At 37.7% G+C, this 22,751-nt stretch overlaps 1 protein-coding gene across 1 annotated transcript in view; it reads left to right on the forward strand.

Moving 5' to 3' along the window:
* Positions 1-22,751, forward strand: part of LOC115215546 (microtubule-actin cross-linking factor 1) — a 318,219-nt gene that overhangs the window by 59,906 nt on the left and 235,562 nt on the right. Inside the window, 1 exon segment of the mRNA XM_036505700.1 lies at positions 17,149-17,238. Coding sequence (XP_036361593.1) covers positions 17,149-17,238 — 90 coding nt within the window.

The raw sequence follows: 22,751 nt of genomic DNA on the forward strand, positions 1-22,751 counted from the left end.
TTTGTGTTAGGAAGGGCATCTGGCTATAAAGTGATGCCTCAAATTAACATATTTGTCTAACCCATGCAAGCATGGTAAAATGGACATAAAACGAACACATGAAGGAAAGAACAAACATATCTTTCCTTTCACATTGAACCACCGTTTTTTTGTGAATGTTTGAACAATATCACAAGCTGTGTCTTCTGTAGAAGCTATTTCCTACTCTATAAAAATCTCTACAGAAAAGTAAATGTGTTCTGAGATGGAAATAAAAAAAAAAAGGGATTCTTTCAACAGCAGCTCTTCATTATTTTTTCTGTCAGTCCACTTTTCAGCATCCTTTCCTGTAGTTAACATTATTACAAAATTCTGAAACTGGCCACCTGGTTTTAAGCTGAGTTCTCACACCTTGGAACTGACCAGCTGCTCTTATTACACAACAAGCTTCAGATTTCACATGTAAATTTAGCCCCCCCCCCCCCCGAAAGAAAAAAAACTATATTCTTTCTGTGATGCTGACTTACCAGTTTCTTCCCTGACATTCTCAAACCTGGATATTCTTCCTTTTGATCTAAAAGTACATGAACATTACTAAATCGGTAATTCTTAAATATTGCCTTAATTGTTTTATCTTTTGTTGGTCACTAGGTTGTGACCATGCTGGGGCACAACCTTAACCTTTTAGTCAAACGAATTGACTCAGGAACTTATTTTTTTGTTTTTAAGACTGGTACATTCTATCAATCTCTTTTGCCAAACTGCAACATTATGAGAATGTAAACACACCAACACTGGTTATTGAGCAGTCGTAGGACACACACACACACATGCTCTCACATGACAGGCTTCTTTCAGTTTCCCTCTAATGCACTCACAAGGCTTTGGTTGATCTGAGCTTCTAGTAGAAGACACTTTCCCAAGGTGCCATGCAGTGGGACGGAACCCAGAACTGTGTGGTTGGGAAGCAAGCTTCTTACCACACAGCCACACCTGCATAAAAACAAAAGATAAAAATCTAATAAGCAAGACACAACCTTCAACCCATTCAAAGAACGTTTTTGTTGTTGTTGTTCATATCTTATTTATTTATTCCTATATTTACTTTTTTATTCGTTTACTTGTTTCAGTCATTTGACTGTAGCCATGCTGGAGCACCGCCTTTAGTTGAGCAAATCAACTTCTAGTACTTATTCTATCAGTCTTTTTTGCTGAACCGCTATATTACAGGGATGTAAACACACCAGCATCGGTTGTCAAGCGATGTTGGAGGTACAAACATATATACATACATACATATATTTATATATATATATATATATATATATATATATATATATATGACGGGCTTCTTTCAGTTTTTGTCTACCAGATCCACTCACAAGGCTTTGGTTGGCCTGAGGCTATAGTAGAAGATACTTGCCCAAGGTGCCACGCAGTGGGACTGAACCTGGAACCATGTGGTTGGTAAGCAAGCTACTTACCACACTTTTTTGATTAATCTCCCTTCTTTGACAAAACATATTTAATGTCAAAAAAAAAAATGAACTGAATTTCTCAACCTTAGAATTCTTTAATCATAAATCTTTTTGTATTCTTCTCTTTTTGGTCCCATTGTAATATAGATAAGATAGTTTTGTGAAATTGAAGTTTTTTGTAGCACTGGGGTGTTCTTATAATTGGGTGCTCTTCCTAGTGATAATCGCCCAACCGTGGAGGATGAGTATCTTTTCATCAACAAAGAAAACAGACCATTCTAGTCGTTCTATTCTATAGCCACAATGCAATGACTGTGGCATTCATTCAGCTCTTAATCTTTTACTTGGCAAAATACAGGCCAATTTTGTTTTCAAATATTCATGATCATAACCACTCGTTTATGTACTGGGGTTGTATACATAAAAAGATAAAGGAAACTGGCTCTCTCTTGGTTACGACAATGACGAGGGTTCCAGTTGATCCAATCAACGGAACAGCCTGCTTGTGAAATTAACGTGCAAGTGGCTGAGCACTCCACAGACACACGTACTCTTAACGCAGTTCTCAGGGAGATTCAGCAAGAAATAGAATGTGACATGGCTGCTCCTTTGAAATACTGGTCCAACTCATTTTTGCCAGGCTGGAGCAATGTAAAATAAAGTGTCTTGCTAAAGGACACAACACACCTGCCAGAAATTGAACTCTTGACCCTATGATCATGAACCAGATATCCTAACCACTAAGCTACATGCCTTTACAATAAATTAAAATGGAGACTGTATAGTTTAACAGAAATTTGGTAATGAAAAGATGGAATGACGTTACTCTTAACCTTTTCATTACCAACCCGGCTGAAACCGGTTCTGCAGTACAAATGTCTTGTTTTCATAAGTTTTGAATTTGAATCCTCCACCAAACCTTACTCACAATTAATGTTCATGGCACTAGCTTAATGATAACTAAGTTATTTTACTAAATTCTTTGTTATATCTAAAATTAATTGAGAGAAACACAGAGCATCTCAACAGAAATAACAGCAATGAAAGAATTAATTAGCTTTTTGCATTTCTTTTTTAAACCTAATCATTTACTTTGGTTTGGTTTAAGTTAAATTTATTGATTGAGTGGGACTCTTTTACACACACAGCATCCCACTGTTGTTTGTTTTCTCTTCTACATCATCACACCACAGTCATATACCTACATTGGTACACAGGACTTTACTACTATCTTTATTTAGTGAGTAAACTCGCTGTTATCAGATACATTACATGTTTTTGAACAAATATTTGATTAACACATGACTGCCATTGTAAATAGTAGTTTGTTATGTTTTAATTATATTAATTACATCATAGACTTAACGACTTAAAATTAGTTCAGACTTTTATAGATTTTTCATTAACTCTGTAGCAAATGTGCATAATACTCTCACTCCTGTTTCTTTTATTCTTACAGAATGGATTGTGTTCTTGCGTTGTTCCTTTTGTCACATCTTGATTCCATTTTACCATCTGCCTGCCAACTCTAAAATATAAAATAAACTCTTGCAGTCTTTTACACGTTGTTCTTCAAAGCATTTCCTGTTAACTAGTCTTTCTATCATTACTATCTCTCCTATCTATAACTTCTATCTCTGGGTTTAGCTGTTTTTATATTTTCTTATCTTTCTTCGCTACTGAATTTCTTCCCATGTTTTTCACTCTATTAAAAAAAACCATGGAGCTTATGTCTTGCAGAGTAAGTTCTAAATATATACACGAAATAAGCTTTCATTTCTTGTTTCCTTGAATTTTTAAATCTATTTTCTTGCACTGTACTGAGACAAGGTTCCAGTTTGTGAAGTTTGTTATTCTTTTAATTTAGGTTTTGACTATTTTTCTTTAGAATCTCACCATAAACTGAAACAAAAAGCTTGCTTATTAATTTATACAAGTTGCCTTTTGTAGACTGCTCACACTCTTTTCCTCCAATCTAAAAGGAAGGAACAAACGGTCCATTTATAACCTCATTCCTGACATGAAAGTAATATCTCGCTGGCATAGCATTGCCGGACAGTCAGGCTAGTCAAATAATCTTATATTTGTACTAATTAATAGAAAACATATGGGATGTGGGTGACATGAAAGAAGCCCTTGAATTTGTTTTTTTCTGTAAGTTTTTTTTTTACAAATCTGTTCATGTTTTTATCTGACCTATTGGGAAATAAACCTTGATATGAAAAGCATTTGAAATGATGTGTTTGTAGGTTACTGAATCAAAGTACTAATCTCTTTTGATACCAACCCACCTGGGACCATCCTTGATTCTATGATACTAATTCCATTTTTTAAAGGGATCTACAAACCTTTCATCAAAATTTCATGCTTATGTTTTAAACACCAGCTTAATAAGAGCAAAATTATTTTGATTTTTTTTTTCTTCAAAAGTAACTGAAAAAATACTGTAACAAAATGGTTAAAATATTGTGTGAATATAAAAATCTAAGTGATTGCAGTGTGAAAGATTACACTGAATGAAAAAAAGTTCTGTTGTAAAAGAGTGAAAAGTTCATCTCTGCAAGTTTTATTAAAGAAATATTTTATCTTTAGATTAGAGGTTAACTCTTTTAAATACAAATCCACTTGATATTATGATACAAACTGTTTTAAATTAGAATGGTTGTATACTGTCAATTTAACGTGACATTAGGGGATTACACCACCGCTGTTTAGCCCTAGGAAGCATCAACGCCTCCTGATGGCTTCGACAATTTTTTTCCTGTGTCCTTGTATATTTATGAAGGGTATTTGTCTCCCCTTCGTAAATATATAAGGACACAGGAAAAAAAAAAGTGTCAAAGCCATCAGGAGGCGTCGATGCTTCCTAGGGCTAAACAGCGGTGGTGTAATCCCCTACTGTCACGTTAAATTGACAGTATACAACCATTCTATCGCCCCCACCACCGTACATATCTCTGAGATATTTAGAAATTTAATATTTCTGTTTTAAATTAGTCGTCCGTCAAAAATTAGGAATAATTTAAGTTTCTAACACCAGCTTAACAATGACAGTTCTCTTAAATTCTTCATTTTCAAAATCAACTGAAACAAAGCAATGTATTTCAAAAGAAATACAAAATGGTTAATGTTGGTATATTTTTAAAACTGTCTGTTGCATAAGAGTTATATATATTATCAAATATTCCATATTACAAATTCATTAGAACCTATAACTTTAAACCTCCCAGACAAATGTCACCCTCATTACTAATGTAATTTAATTAATGAAATTGCATTCCCTGTTGCTCAGTCAGTTGGTATATTTAAAAAAAACAAACAAACAATAAAATAAGATCAATGCATTCTTTTATATTTCACAGAAATCAATCGATTGAATTAAATCGAGGTTAAAATAACTTGTCAAAGAGTTTCTTTCTTCGTAGATCAATGATGTGTTGACTTACAAGTATGCTGCTGCTGCTGCTGCTGCTGCTTGCATATTATTCAAACATCTCATCACATTTGCATTTGCTGATTGAAGAAATATTTCCCCAATAATTACAAATTGACTCTCAAATTATTCTAAAAGATATTGACTCTTCTTTTGAAGAATTTTTTTTCTTTTTAGGTGGTTTCTGAGGCATAATTAAAGCAAATATTTTAAAACATTTGCAGCTGTTAACATCTCATTCTATACAAAAAAAAAATTTTTTAGAACCCAATCTTTCTTATAGATGGAATGAAATTAATTGTAACCTATAAAAATTTTCTCTAAGATTTAATAAAAATACTTTTATATTTCCTTTCTGTTCTAGATTCATTCCAATTTTTTGTTTTTCCCCCAAAAGCAAAAAAATCAGAAACTATTTCAATTGTGTAGTGGCATAAACCAATTTCTAGGGGTACAAACTTAGTGACAAATAAGTTTACAATGAATACCATGATTCCAAACTCCATTGTACACAATATTTTAATTACAATCGCAGATGTGATGTTGCTTTATGGATCACTTCATCAGATCGGTCAATTTTTCTTTTTTATTCATAACACATTCCTCTTGGTAGGTGATTCTTTTTTAACTCTGGAGCTATTTTTGGCATATTTTTCATAATTTAATAATGATGAACTTATTGTGTACAGTGTCCAGGTGCTCATCAGAAAAAGTAGCCAAAAAGTGCATGAACAGTTAAATAGAATAATGCACTGGAAGTGAACAGGGGATGAGTCATTTAAAACAAGTAGTGGGGGGAGTGGGGCAATGGGTGTACTGTTGGTGAGTTTCAGGAAGCTTGGAAGTTTTGAAGGCTGTAATGTCTCAGTAGCTAACAACTGATGTGGATAGTTTATTCCATGCTTCAGCAATTCTGAGCATGAAAAAATGTTTCCGAAAGTCATGGGTGGGTTTTGTGTGTGTGTGAGAGAGATTTCATAAGCATGTCCACATGTGTTAGACATAAGGAATTCATATGCCTCTGGATATCAGTTTGTATTTCTTCAGTCTTTTATATATATATATATTATTTGTTTTAGTCATTTGACTGCAGCCATGCTGGAGCACCACCTTTAGTCTAATAAATCTACTCCAGAACTTATTCTTTGTAAGCTTGGTACTTATTCTATCAGTCTCTTTTGCTGCATCTCTGAGTGATGGGGATGTAAACACACCAACATCAGTTGTCAAGCAATGGTGGAGAGACAAACACAGACCCAAATAGCAAACACACACACGCGTGCACGCGCGCACACACACACACACACACACATATATAATATATACGACAGGCTTCTTTCAGTTTCCATCTACCAAATCCACTCAAGGCTGTGTTTGGCCTGAGGCTATAGTAGAAGACACTTGCTCAAGGTGCTATGTAGTGGGACTGAATCTGGAACCACATGTGTATATATATATATATATATATATATATATGAAACATAATAATCCTCATTTAATGTTTGGCTTCTCCATTGGCATGGGTTAGACATTATGGCAGGATCTGACAAGTTGTAGAGCTATCATGCACCAATGTCTACTTTGCCATGGCTTCTCTGGCTGGATGCCCTTTCAAATGCTGACCACTTAGTTGCAAGACTAAGGGCCAAAGCTGGCCCCTATAACTAAGAAAGAATAGAAGGAGTAGGTGATGATTCTAGGTAGAGGGACGAGTAGTAGTTAATAAGACAGGATAGGGGAGCCTGGCAGGAAACAAGACAGGGGGAACGAATTAGCAACAAGGTTGAGAAAAGGGGATGAAAGTGGTTATGGGTTGTGCATGTGGGGGTGGTTAAGGCTGTCTAACATTATAAGGGGTCAAATGTGTGTATGTATATAGTTGGAATTAACAAAAAAGAAACAAAAGGCAAAGACAGGTGTGTAAACAACAAACAGGTGTATTAGTTTAATGCTCAGGAAGGTGAGACTTTTATATTTTGAGCCTATGCTCTTCAACAGAAAGGAACACGAGAAAATAGAGAATAAAAAAAGCTTTAGTGGCAAGCGGTCAATCATGACAATGTAAATGATACGGGTGGTTAATTTGCAGCTTTACAACCTAAATACAGAGAGATGGGTGGTGGTGGGGCACATGGCTCAATGGTTAGAGCGTTGGGCTCACAATAATGAGGTAGCGAGTTTGATTCCTGGACTGGGTTCACTTTGCTCCAGTTTATTCAGCCATAGAAACAAGTTGAGATATCACTGGTGCCAAGCTGTATTGGCCTTTGCCTTTCCCTTGGATTACATCAATGGCATGGCAAGAGAAGGCTGGTATGCATGGGTGACTGCTAGTCTTCTATAAACAACCTTGTCTGGACTTGTGCCTTGGAGGAGAACTTTCTAGGCGCAATTCTATGGTCAATCATGACTGAAGGGGGTCTTCTTTAAATAAATGGAATTGTGGGTTATGAACAATTTTTTAACATAAAACATCTTGGGTGATGAACAGTGTCACGGGCAGCAAGCAACAACTGGGATGTAAACACACCAACACTGGCTGTCAGGCAGTGATGGGGATACAGACTCAAAGATACACACACATGCATCTACTTTCAATTTCCATCTACCAAATCCACTCACAAGGCTTTGTCAGCCCAAGGCTATAGTAGAAGACACTTTCCCAAGGTGATGTGCAGTGGGACTGAACCCAGAACCATGTGATAGAAAGTGATATAAAATAAATTATTTTTTAATGATGGAGCTCAAAGTAGATAAAGCTATATATAAAAGCATGTAGACTTGAGTTAAAAGAAAAAAACCTTGGATTGGAAAAGTTGAAAGCTACTGTATCTACTTCATGTTCCCTCATTAAAACCAAATTATTTTATATATGTATATAGTTTACAGTTCCATTCTATGAGGAGGATGATATGTGTGTGTATATAAAGATTATATATAATGATGATGATGGGATGTATGTATAAGACCTAGAAAATATTCAAAGAATTAATTATATAACAGAGTGGTGTACTTAAAATTACACCATTGCACTAAATATCTTGTGGTTGATTGAACTTGAGGTATTCTTTAAGTCTAAGATTATTTTGGCCGTGTAGTCTCTAATCCCTTTGGTAGCTACTTGTAACTTTTCTGGAATGTTAATTATAAACTGAGTCTTTAGTGTATTGGGTCATTGGGACCCCTCTACCCCCCCCCCTCGTAAAATCTTGATTTCGTGTGTCTAAGGCAAAAGAGCTAAATATAACCAGGCTATTCCAGTTGTCTAATGAGTTGCATTATCAACTTCAATGTCGTTATCACGATTAACTTCATTAAGTTACTTGATTAGGTTACTCTTTAACCTTGTTGCAGCTGCCTTTCAACTTCTCTCTTCTAATTTCCTGATTGAGTTGTATTTCTGCTTTCAATCTGTCGAGTTTAACAAATATATTTTCTATATTTATATCAAAATACATTCTATGTGGTTATCTTTATGCCCAACTTAATGTGGATTACCGAATGCTGTGTTATTTGCTGAGATAGATCCTCTCATATGGATTTGTGGTGCATAAGAGCATATGTATTTCTGTCATTGACACATGAGGATTGTCTGCTCCAGCTGTCGGAATTGCCAGTTCACGGGATTTCATCCTGCTTGGGGCTTCTCAGTGGCAGGCACCCACTAGCTACATAACAGCCAAATCTCATTGTTAATGATATATAAATTTTCAGTGTCTTTTCAGTCACTGATGTCACAAGTAGCTTGCAGGCTTATTAAAAAATAATTAATTTCAACAGAAGCAATATTGATTAGAACCAGTTTCATCAGTAGCTCTTTCATTTTTTCATAATTACTATTTTTTCCTAAAGTTTTTGTAAGCAAGTAACATTTGTATACCCTTAATATAACATACTCTATATTTACAAAGAGCCTGTTTCTGATGTATGAAATACAGAAACAGGCTCTGTATTGTTTAATGTCCGTCTTCCATTCTGGTGCTTTGGGTCAGACTGTTTGATAGGATCCGTCGAATTCCAGTGTCTGCTTTGGTATGGTTTCTCTGGCCTGATTGCCCTCCTAACACCAACCATTTTTCAGAGTATACTGGGTGCTTTTTTTTATGGCACCAACACTGGTGGGGTCACCAAGTAACTTGCATGAGAAAAACAATTCTCCTTGACTGAGCTGGGGGTGTAGTAGAGAGAGAGAGGTGGCTTTACATCAGATGGTGAAAGGCTAAAGTTTAGAAGGTACAGGGGCAGATTTACACAATAGAAGAGATACAGGGATACCCTGCATTATATAAGGGTAGGTAAAAGTAGCTGGAAAGAGAGATAAATATGGCTGTGGTGCTGTGTCAAGTTGTACTCTGAAGGTATTACAAGGTATGAGAGAATATGGTACTAATAAAGTACCAGACATGTAACTAATGGGGTTGATTTGTTCAGCTAAATCCGTCAAGGCAATGCTCCAACATGGTTGCTGTCCAATGAGGAAACAAAAGAATAAAAGAAATAAATGAATATTTATGAATAATAAACACTTGGTTGTTATAATGTTGATTGATTGGCCATATTAGAAATTCTAGCATTGCCATATTCTAATTTCACTGTCATATGAAGAATACTTATCTTCCTTCTCCTCTATTCCAAACTTTGATTTCTCCCTATGTCTGCAGATTTTAAACAGACTATTCCATTTTATTTTTACCATTTTGACTGTTGCTATAGCTTTATTCTATTCGTAGAATGGAATCCTGATTCAGTTTTTAATAAGCAGTGGAAGAGTTGTTGTCGTTGCATGTGTAGTCGACATCCTAACATTGCATGTGTTGTCTGTCTCCCTTGAGTATCTTCACCTGATTCTTTATATTTGGCATGATTCTATTATATATATATATGTTTATGCATTGTTAACTTCAAAGATACTGTCTGTTTGTCTTTCTTTCAATCTGTCTTTGAAGCTGTTATTTTGAAAATTCTATGGTGGTAGAAGTGAATTGCCCAACAGAGCAGCTGTGCAGGATGTTTTTCTATAGCATCTAATTCCAAACCGCTTTGCTTTCATTTCAAATCCCTTCACAATTCATTTGCTGTTTCCTCTCAACAGAGTCAGTACAATAAGTCACTAGTTAAATACTGGTTTTGTTTCCTTTATAAATAAATAAATACTGCCTTTGTTATTCATTAAAACACATTAGTCTTAGAAATCCCTCACATCAGTTTTTCTTTTTATTTGTTGAAGTGTGAAGTTTCGCGTTAATTTTGCAATATTTAATTTATTTGACAATGATGAGTAAATTCCTTCTCTCTTCCGATAGATTTGAACATGCATGCTAACCACTGTTGTTTCACTTCCAGAGAACAACTTCTTCTTTCATATAGTCTCTGTTGACCACCCACGATTCCTTGATGGGCAGAGGTTGGGGTGGGACCTTGAGACACGAGTGCTTTAATCTGATTAAAATGTTTGCCTCTCAATCATATAGTTCAGGTTCAATTCCAATTGCATGGCACTTTGAGTGAGTGAATTTGAATTCAGAATTTAAAGAGCTGGAAAAAAATGCCACTAGTATTTTGTCTGACATGTTAATGATTCTGATGATAATAGAAATAATAATAATAATAATATAATAACAAGAGCACTCAGAGAGTGCAAACCTCCACCAAAACAAGACCAGTGTCCTCTCAACGATTAACTGGAGATGATTTTTAAAACGAGAATATCTGAAATAAACTCGACTGCTCTCGCAAACAAGAATGCTAAAAATGAACCTGACTGCTCTCAAAAATTAATTAAAAAAAATTAGGAAAGATAATCCAGAATTCTTGTCTGGCATCAGATCAATCCCCAAAATTTAATCAGTTTGTGCCAGTCACGAGGTCAAACATCCCTGGACGTTTCACCTCAATCCATCCAGTGGTTCTTGAGATATTTTGTCCATGGAAAAAAAAAATCAAACACAACTGGAAACAATACCTTCACGGGGGTGATAATAATTTTATTATAGACACAAGGCTTAAAATTGGGGAGAGGTGTAAGTTGATTACATCAACCCCAGTATTAGACTGGTACTTATATTATCAACCGCAAAAGGATGAAAGGCCAAGGTGACCTTAGCAGAATTTAAGCTCAGAACATAAGACAGATGAAATGTCACTAAGCCTTCTGCTGAGTGTGCTAACGGTTCTGCCAGTTTGTCTTAATAAGAATCCTTCCTATTATAGGCACAAGGCTTGAAATTTTGTGGTGGGAACCAATATGCAACTGATACTTATTATATTGGCCCTGAAAGAAGAAGAATAACAATAATACTGTTTCAAATTTTGGCACAAAGCCAGCAATTTGGGGGTGAGAATTAGTCAATACAATCATTTTCAGTACTTGACTAGTACTTTATCAACCTTAGGGGGATGAAAGGCAAAATTGAGGTTGGCTGGATTTGATCTCAATGTAAACAACTGGAACAAATACCACAAAGCATTTTTCTTCAAATGCTGTAATGATTCTACCCAACTTGAAGAATGGTGATAGCAACAGTAATAGAAGTCTTGTCTTGAAGGATATTCGGTGGTCTCACTGCTGCTGGTGCCACATAAAAGACCACCCAGTACACACTGTAAAATGGTTGGCATTAGGAAGGCCTTTGAGCAGTAGAAACCATGCCAAAGCAGACAGCAGAGCTTGGTACAGTCTTCTGACTTGTCAGCTCTTGTCAAACTGTCCAACCCATGACAGCATGGAAAACAAATATCAAATGAGGATGATGTGGCTGTGTGGTAAGAAGTTTGCTTCTCAACCACATGGTTCTGGGCTCAGTCCCACTATGTGGATCCTTGGACAAATGTATCCTACTATAGCCTTGGGCCAACCAAAGCTTTGTGAGTGGATTTGGCAGATGGAAATTGAAAGGAGCCCATTGTGTATATGTGTCTGTCCCCATTGTGTGACAGCCAATGTCGGTGTGTTTACGTCCCCATAACTTAGCAGTTTGGCACAAGACACTGATAAAATAAATACTAGGCTTACAAAGAATAAGTCCTGGGGTCAATTTGTTTGACTAAAGGCGGTGCTCCAGCATGGCTGCAGTCAAATAAGAGTACATCTATTATCTGTGTGTCTTTGTGTTTGTCATCCAACACCATCTGACAACCAGTGTTGGTTCATTTATGTTTCCATAACTTGGTTTTGCAAAAGAGACCAATCGAATAAGAGAAAACGAATAGCAGGCCTTAAAAGGAAGAAAATAACGGGTTCAATTTATTTGACTAAAAACCCTTCAAAGTGGTGGTCCAGCATGGCTGCAGTCCAATGACTGAAAAACAACAAAACACACACACACTCGTGTGTGTGTGCATAACTACTAGGCTTTGGTGTCTATGTAAAATGTATATTATGAAAACATGGATAAAAATCTTTGCACTAATCTTTTATTTAAATGTAAATCTGTGTGTATGTATATATATTTGTGTGTGTATATATTTTCACCATTCAATCCCAGGTTAGTTCTAAATATATTTAACTGCTAACTACAACAACAACAACAACAGCCCTTGCTCCAAATCTCAGCTACTTCATATCATCTAACTCGGTAGCTGATACCTCCTCGGTTTCTGCCATAATTCCCAGACCCTCAAGTGGCTTGCAGCTGTACAAACCAACAAAACTGTTTACCATTTCCAAAGAAAATCACTCACCACCATAATGCCTGCACGAAGAGCAGAAGATACCTTATATGCATTGCACTGTGTGCAGACTCTCTCATCTCCCAAACTGCATCTTGGTCTTCTGGTCCCTTGCCAAGAGGGTCTCAACTAATTTAAAGCTTGTATCCATGTTGCCGCTCCTCAACCAAAATGATTCTGTAAATAGGATACCTGCTGATAAAGAAATCACATTTGCTAGCAATTTTGCTGACAACACATGCTCTCTCTCACACGCTCTCACTCATTCACTCACTCACATGTTCTCACTCACAGACACCCTCATTTTTCACACACACACACACACACTTTTATATACACTTTCTCACAAACACATATATATTAAGTCTTTCACAAACACTCACACACCCTACTCATGCCCCCACTCCAATTGCACACTCACACTCTCATACATACTCCATATACATTCTCATACACCACCATATACTCATTCACTCACACACTCTCTCTCTCTCACTTGCACCCCTCCTCCCACAAGTAACAAAGCTCCACCAAACTCGATTCCACACACCTTTCCTAGAGTATGCAATACACCAGCCACCATTTATTCATTATAAAAGGTAGACAAAATGACTATCAATCAACATCTCTGAAGTATGAACTACGTCTATGGCCGGATACATTGACCCCTTGCCATCATTGATTACGAAATACACACAATTGCCAACTTAGAAAAAAAAACTGGTTGATCACTCAAATTTAGCAAGGTGACTGATCTTGATGGTACCCCTACTATTAAGCCCCACTATTAATCTGTCCCCTCAGCCCCTTTCCTTAGCCCATTCCCTTCACCCTTTACCTCAACCCCATCCTTGGGCTTTCCCCCTCAGCTTGTACCTTCAGTCTGTCTCATTAATCACCAAACAGGGATCCACCCCTAACTTATATCCTCACCACTTCATCAGTGGTGAGGATATTCCTTTCTTCTCCCTACACTAAGATTTACCCTAATCTGTATGTAGATATGTTTCATTCTCAAGTAGGGGATTTCTGTTTAACCCCACCAATTACTGCCTTCCGGTCCTCATTTCTAAAATCCTAAAGATAATAGGAATTGTCATAAAAAAAAACCCCAACTCCTTCATCTTTCCCTTCTTCAGTGACCATCAACAGGATTTTATATGCTGCTAGTTTTAGCAGAAACCTTTATTCTTCTGTTATGCATCAGTGGCTTCTCATTCTTTGAGAATTTTAACAGAAGCAGGTTTCTTGCCCCTAGCAGTGACTGTTGATTGTGTCTACGAGAACCTCCTAGCAGAGTGACCCTTGCTTCTGAAATTTCCTCTCAAACCAATTTGATTTGTAACCATTTCAGTTGTTTAACATGGTTTCTGCATAAACTGAGACATGTTCAATAGTGTTAAACATTCCCCAGTCCATCTAGTTGGTCACCTGGTTGCTGGCTCTTCGGATGAGAATGGCCGGCAAACAGACTAATATCTTAGTCTTGAAAAAAGACTTGTCTCATCTATCAAAAATTGGAATGCATTGAATTGGAATTACATTATAGGTGTGGCTGTGTGGTTAGAAGCTTGTTTCCCAACCACTTCGTTCCAGGTTCAGTCCCATTGCATGGCACCTTGGACAAGTGTCTTCTAATATAGCCTTGAGCTGACCAAATCCTTGTGAGTGGATTTGGTAGATGGAAACTGAAAGAAGCCCATCATATATTTATGCATGTTATGCATGTATCTTTGTGTTTGTCTCACCACCACTTGACAACTGGTGTTGGTTTGTTTATGTCCCTGTAGCTTAATAGTTGGCAAAAGCAACCAATAGCATAAGTATCAGATTGGGCGGGGGGTGGGTGGTTAACTACTGGTTCATTTGTTTGACTAAACCCTCCAAAGTGGTACCCCAGCATGGCCACTGTCCAGTGACTGAAGCAAACAAGATAAAAGATTAAAAAGATTTGTCTCAACTATTGATATTAGAATTGGAATCCATCCTTGACTTACGAGAGCATTGAGTTATAGAAGCTGTAAGAGAAAGGTTGATCAAACTAAAGGAATAAAATGAACCAAACTTCTTTTCTCTCCTTCTCTCTCTCTCTCTCCCCCCCACCACACTCTCGAATCACACAACAAGGTGTTGTTTCGCATTGAAAGCCACTGTTCGTTACCAACAGTTCGTTAGTTCACTCGTTGGCCAATGTTTTCCTATGACTCAATGCTATGTTAAGTAATAACACAGTCAACTAAATGCAGCCCTGATAATTAAGTCTAACTAAACTAGTTAGCCATTAAACATGATCATTTTAATCTACTTCCTCCTTTTGTTAACAAAACAATGGACAGTACACAGATTTTACAAGCTTTAGTCACCAACTTTGACTAGGAGCTTAGTTGGAATCAAAACACTTTGAATAACACACACACACACACACACACGGTGTGGGTGTATTTAATCTGTTACACCCACCCAGTCTCATGGTTATTTTTCATATTTTATTACTATTATCATTGTTTTTTTTTCATACAATCATTTAATTATTGTCTTTTAATGAGTTAATTAGTATCTTCTATGTAGGGAGTGGTGCTAAATTCTTCAAAAGCCATTTGCCATTTCAGTTTCAATTCCCAGTTTGCATCTTCTACATAACTCATTCCTCGTACAGTCTTTCGCTCTGACTGAGATAGTTGACCCCTCTCACTTGCAATATCATATTGAAATTCCTTAGAATGTTTTGCAACCAAACTCAGAAGACACAGTCGACTATTGAAGGAGAGCTACGTAGTGGTGGTGTTGTGGACCAGTCTGTGCAATGTCTTCTGTCCCAGAAGAGGCACAGTCCACCTTCAAGCCTTCACTCAGTGGGGTTCAGCTCAGAGCCATATGATGAGTCTTACCATCATTTAAACATATTTTCATGCCTTGCAAGGGCTGAACAGAACTTCTTGTAGATTTTTCTGTAGTTGGGTGCCTCTTGTGTCTCCAACCTTCCTCTGCTTCGAAGCAAGGTAACATTTCTCCAAGACTTAGTATCTATCCATGGAAGTTTAGAACACTACCAGTATGATGCTGTCACTCACATCTATCGCATGATGTCAAGACAAGGAGACACAAACACATGCACACGTGTGTGTGTGTGTGTGTGTATGAAAAATTGTGATAAACACAAGAGGCAGCTTATTTGTTCCCTACGCTCGTTTCACCATTGTGACTATTAACATCCTCTGTAGTGGGTGTTCTTTGGATGCAAATCCAGAACAGTTCCTCAGGAGAATACATTATTACATTATCTCAACACCTCAAATGCACCAGAAGTAGTCATACACCTGACTGTACACACCAGAAATAATACACATGCACACACACACACACACACACACACAGCAGGATTCTGTCAGTTTCCATCTACTAAATCTACTCACAAGGCTTTGGTTGGCCTGGGGCTGTAGTAGAAGACACTTGCCTAAGTTGCTGCATGGTGGGACTGAACCCAAAACCATGTGTTTGGGAAGTAAACTTCTCAACCACAACACCTGGACCTCATCAGACAGACTTCTTAACATGGAATGGAAGGCTCTGAATACAACCAAGCTTTGAATTTCTAGCAAACAAGCAAACAATGCTATGATGAAGTTACAAATATAACCAAAACTCATTATTACAGCATTTTAATCAGGACTAACCCAGTAACACATCTGCTCAACAGATGGACGGATGTCGCGATCTGCTGATCCAGTTCTTTTTTGTTAGACGTTTACTAGCGACTGTACATTGTGGTATGTGATGACTGCCAAGTAAATCTAGGCTGATTTCGAGAAAGAGTCCACGCTTGCTGATGAAACTTTACTTAATGGTTGAGTAAAGTCTCAAGATAAAAGATAACTCTAATGAAGAATTGAGCATCAGTTCTGTAAATGGAATAAAATAAAAAAGTATTCATTGCAGAATGGAATGTTCTGTGGTGTCTTGGTAATCCTGGTATTTTTCAGTAAATGTGATGTTATTTTTAACTTCAGAAATAACTTTCTCTTGCTCTGCCTGCCTGCCTGCCTGCCTGCCTGTCTGTCTGTCTGTCTCTCTCTCTCTCTCTCTCTCTCTCTCTCTCTCTCTCTCTCTCTCTCTCTCTCTCACACACACGTGCTCACACACACAGTCTCTCTTTCTCTCTCACACCTTTTTGCCTCTCCACCCTCTCTCTCTCATCATCTCTTCCTTTTCCCCCTCCCTCTGTGTCACATTTTTGCCTCATTCAGTCTTTTATCACATCCCTTCTCTCTTATAGCCCCCCCCTCTCTCATCGCACCCTCCCTCCCTCTCATCGCACCCCCCATCTCTCATCCCACCTTCCCTCCCTCTCATCGTACCCTCCCTCCCTCCCTCTCATCGCACCCCCCATCTCTCATCCCACCTTCCCTCCCTCTCATCGTACCCTCCCTCCCTCCCTCTCATCTCATCGTCTCTCTCCTTCACTCCCCTTTCTTTTACTTTCTCTCCTCCATTGCAATAATTGTCATTAAATAAATACTTAATCTGTCAAATTTCTTTCTTGCTGTATTTCACTAATTCTCAGATAATCTTTTAATTTTCTTTTCTATCCAGGCTTCTCGTAGGATTTCTGAGTTGTTTGACGATCTCAAAGATGGCCACAATTTGATTTCTCTCTTAGAAGTTCTCTCTCATGAAACGCTGGTAAGTATCCTTTCAGTTCTCTAGAATTGTTCCTGTTTAACCCGTGGTCAGCACCGATGATGCAGATTTACGATTGAGTTCATTTTTATCTATGATCATCTTGTCTCTTTGTATATAAAAACTGTTGGATATAATTTGAAGCATATTCAGCTGTTATCTCTAGAAGGTCAAGCAACCATATAGAGGCTCACTTGTAAACTCATGAGGTGGGAGGGGAGCCTTTGCAGTGGTGAGATTTAGCAGTGACTTTTCCATACTTGCAAAGAGCTAATGGAATTTGTTGAGACAGATTTTCTATGGCTGGATGCCTTTCCTGCCACTGACCTTCACTTCTTTCCAAGCAAGATATTTTCCCATAGCTTGGCATATTTTTATGGAAGACTGGAAACAAGGGACTGCTTGTATAACAGTGACACTTGTTTACAACTCTCAGGTGATACCCAGTTTCAAAGGCACAAACATACAAACACACACACACACGTATATTATAATCATTTAATGTTTGTTTCCTTTGCTGGTTTGGGTTGGACAGTTCAAGCGGGACTGGTGACTCGGAAGACTGCACCAAACTCCCGTGTCTTCTTTAGCAGAGTTTCTGTAGCTGGATTCCTTTCCTTTGGATCCTTTCCTTCTCTGGTGCTGGTGAGATCTCCAAGTAACTCGCTAGAAAAGATTTCCCAACTGAGATAGTGACTAGCAATATTGAGGGAAGCGGCTTTATGCTGCTGGATGATGAGAACTGAAGGTACGGATAGAGGGACAGGAATAAGTGTTAGGCTGTAAGAGAGATGTGTGGTTATCCCAGTTGGAGGAAAGAGAAGATGGTGGTGACAATGTCAAGGCCTAACTTCAAGTGACAGGAAGGTGGATGTGAGGAGAGTAGCCTGCATTAGTTTGTTCATGGGAGTGTGAAGGAGGATGACATATCTATGTATATATGTGTATAGTGGGCTTCTTTCAGTTTCCGTCTTCCAGATCTACTCAGAAGGCTTTGGTTAGCCTAGGGCTATATTAGAAGCACCCATGATGTCATGTGGTCAGGAAACAAACTTCTTAAGCACCCGGCTATGCTTGCACCTATAATTAACATAATTAAGTGCAGGCTGTCTGTTTGCAGTGAGGGATTCTCTTCAGCATGTTTAGCCACTTCCTTTGCCATTGAAAGAAAACAGACAAACAAAATAGAACAACATGGGAAAAGGTTTATGCAAAGTTAGTTGTTGTTGGGGGTGGTGGTGTTCAAACCACTACCATTTGAATGGTTAAGTAAACCAATGCTGATTGGCTGGTTCAGTGCAAGCACATGTGCAATTCTGTTAGTAAAAGATAAAAAATATCTCTGTAATTTGCCTTATCTGCTATTATTATTATTATTTCATTTACGCACAACAGATTAGACTGTTGGAAAAAAATTCCTAACATCAGACCACAACTAATGACCTTGGTTGCCAAGCACCTTTCTAACTATCCTAGCTGTCTCCAATAATATTGTTTTCTGGAGCTGCACTAAACTAGGTTTTATGCTTATTTCCTCTATCCATCTGTTCAAATCTTTTGGGATTGTTCCTAATGCACCTTTAACTACAGGGATACATTTCACACACACTTTCCATAACAATAAAAATAACAATAATAATAATAAGCACTCAGAGAGCACAATCCTCTGCCAAGGCAACACCAACATCTTCTCAACGATCAGCCGGAGATGATTTTTAAAATGAGAATATCTGAAATAAACTTGACTGCTTTCATAAACAAGAATACTAAAAGTGAACCCAACTGCTCTCAAAATTTAAGTAAAAAAAAACGGTAAAATAATCCAGAATCCTTGACTGGTACCAGATCAATCCAAAAGCTAACCAGTTTGTGCCAGTCACAAGGCCAAACATCCCTGAAAGCTTCATCCGAATCCATCCATTGGTTCTTGAGATATCTTGTCCATGGACAAACAAACAAGCATGACTGAAAACAATGCCTTCGCTTGGGTGGAGGTAATAATCTGAAATTAAAGCTGTACATTGGTGAGGTGTGGAATTTGGTGGGTGTCAGAATAAACAGAAATAAGTATAATGTGTGTTGGCGGTGGAACAATTAGCTACTGCTTCCTTCTGTCATCTTCATCATTGTTTCAACACCAACTTTTCCATGCTTGCATAGAAGACTGGAAATAATCTCAGTCACTTGTCTGGTGCTGACACTTGTTTCCTATTTTTGGCTGATGTCAAGGCAAGGAGACATGTGCACGTGTGTACACATCATCATCATCATTGTAATACCCACTTTACCTTGCTTGCATGAGCCAGATGGAATTCATTGAGGCAGATTTTCTGTGGCCAGATACCCTTCAGGTTTCCTTGGTACATTTTGTTGTAGCTTCAGTACTCGAGGGTTTATCAAATCCTCAAGACAAGTCTAAGAGTTTATTATTTACATTTGACAGATATTTGTCCCCCTCTTGCTCAGATAACTAAGTCCTTCAGTGTTTATTGGATGTTTGGCACCAGCACTATTGAGGTTGCCTTGTACACAGCAAGGCAAAAGGCTTCACTACTCTGTTCACTCTAACACTACCAATAGAGTGAGCGAGTATAAGGGAGGATGCTCATAGACAATGAAGTTGGGCAAGGAAGGAAAAGTGAAAGTATGATAAAGGAAACAATAGTGGCAGTATGTCATATGGAGAGAGAGAGAGATCAAATGGCAGGAGGTAATTATATATTTGCTGGCTGGTTAGTGTGATGGGTGCAAATTGTGACCTAAGGGAGAGAGAGACTGGTGGCTGGTAGTACAGATGGTTAATGTTAGATAGTAGGAGAAAGTGTGAGTGATGAATAATGTGTGTGTCTGTCTATATTTCACTCATGTACAATTGCAAAGAATGTAAGCCTCATAAAAAAAAAAAGGTTACTTGAATAAAACCTAATGATTTACAGCCCCTCACAGTGAACCAGTGATTAGCCTATTCTAAACTTCCAACCAACAAAATCGTGGTTCACAAATTGCTACATAAAATAAATCATTTCTTTTGTAAGCCACAAAGTGATTCCAATTCCCAGCTTTAACTATCTGTTTCATTTATATTTACATTGCTAATGTTCTTGGTTAAGGTATAAACATGGAATAAACTTTTATCTCCTCTATTATAAGACCGAGGTGTTGTGATTGTATAAGACTGCTGTTATTTTATGAGATTAGAAGCTGGTAGAAAGTTGGAGCCTAAAGAATGATAGTAAATCTCCATTCAGTAATTTAGTCATGTTTCTCTATGATTTAAACTGATACTACAAATAAATACCTGTTATATACTGGGCTTGGTTCGGCTGACTATATTCGCTCCCATGCAAATTTTTCTAACTCTGAGCTGAGTATAGAAAATAATACTTTCTACTACAGGCACAAGGTCTGAAATTTTAGGGTAGGGATAAATCGATTGCATTGACCCCAGTGTGCAACTGGTACTTATTTATCAATCCTGAAAAGATGAAAGGTAAAGTCAGCCTAGGTGGTATTTGAACTCAAAACATAAAGATAGTGAAATGCCACTCAGCATTTTGCCTGGCATGCTCATGATTCTGTCAGCTTGTCTCCTAGAAATCATAATAATCCTTTTTACTATTGATGTAAGGCCTAACATTTTGTGGGAGGGGCCTAATCAGTTACATCAACCCAGTGTGCAACTGGTACTTAATTTATCGGCCCTGAAAAAATAAATGGCAAATTTGGCCTTGCAGCATTTGAACTCAGAACGTAAAGGCACAAAATTTTAAGCATTTTGTCTGATGTGCTAATGAGTCTACCAGCTTGTTACCTTAGATGATGATGATGATAATTTCAAATTTTGGCACTAGGCCAGCAATTTAGGGGGAGGAGGTAAGTCGATCATATCAACCCCACTGTTTAACTAGTACTTGTTTTGACCCCAAAAAGGATGAAAGGTAAAGTTGATCTCGGCTGAATTTGAACTCCAAATATAAAGGTGGACGAAATGGTGCTAAGCATTTTGCCACTCAGGTGTACTACAACTCATCAGAAAAGGGTAAAAGGAAGAAACAAACAGCAGCAATGAATAAAGACAGCAAGGATAACTGAAATTGCATAGACATAGGATGCAGGACGAAACACAAAGAGAGAGAAAAGGGAACTATAATAAAAGCCATATTATCACCTCCTATTGAAGGGGACTGTAATGTGTCCATGTTTTACTTAAGACCATTTCTATTTTTAGAATGACATTGTAAGGTAGGTATAAGAGGCCAGATCTAGTCAGTCTGAAAAGAACCATGTAGAATATTTGGGCCAAATATGATCAGTTGAAATGCTAAAGGGTTAAACTAGGTGAATGGTTAAGTCTACCACCCAGGTAGGCCATGGAGGGATTTGAACTATGAATGCAACGAACCAGGGTAAATACCACACAGGATCTTGCCTAATCCTAATCCTCCTTATTAGATTAACACTTTGTTACTGACCTTGAAAGAATAAAAAGCAAAGTTGACCTTAGTGGGATTTGAACTTGGAGCAGAGTGAGTCTGAACAGATACAGAGAAGCAGTCTGATGCTCTACCAACTCTGCCAAAAAGGACAGGGTGGTCATTGTTAAAACACTTTTGATCATAGAGCTACTTAAGAAGGACTGAACTGGGTCAAAACAACAAATTTCTATACTTTGGAAATTTTTAGGTTTATCTTGGAATTAATTAGAAGCAACGTAATGGGATATTTTAAGCTGAAAACCTGATGATGGGGAGTTAGATTTTCCTAACAGATATGGTGTGTGAACATGTGTAGTTGTTAATAAGCTTGTTTAGCAAATTCGTGGTTTTGGGTTCAGTCCTACTGTATGGCATCTTGGGCAAGTGTCCTCTACTGGGCCAACCAGTGCCTTATGAATGAATTTAATTTGGTAGATAGAAACTGTGTGGAAGCCCTTTGTGTGTATGTCTGTCTGTCTGTGTTTGTCTCCCACCACCATTTAACAACTGGTGTTGGTTTGTTTACATCCTTGTGACTTAGCAGTTTGGCAAAAGAGACCAATAGAATCATTACCAGATTGAATAATAAACCCTTCAAGGTGGTGCTCCAGCATGGCCACAGTCCAATGACTGAAGCAGGTTTTATTTCTTTAGGAGTGGAATGAGTAACAGGGGAGCAGCTAAGACAGCAGAACACTTTACAGTCTTTAGTTTCATCCTGCCAAGGTTAACTTTGCCTTTCCATCTCTCTGGGGTTTGCAAATCCCTTTTGTTAGACACAATCCAACTGCTTCCTCTTATCCCTCTTTCTTGACACAACAGTTTTGAGTCTATTTAAATGAAATTATGTGGACCCTTGCACAATAACGAATCCTCAATTTATAAGTTGACTTTTGACCGTTGTTTGTAAGTTGGTAAACTAGATAACTGTAATACACTCGGGTTGACTCAACTGTCTCCAACCAAAGGCTAAACCCGTCTCAAAGTCAAATGAAAGAATTCACTTCCATTCCACTTTAATTTATTTTATGCTTTATTAAA

Source organism: Octopus sinensis, linkage group LG9, assembly GCF_006345805.1.
Source record: "Octopus sinensis linkage group LG9, ASM634580v1, whole genome shotgun sequence".
NCBI lineage: Eukaryota > Metazoa > Mollusca > Cephalopoda > Octopoda > Octopodidae > Octopus > Octopus sinensis.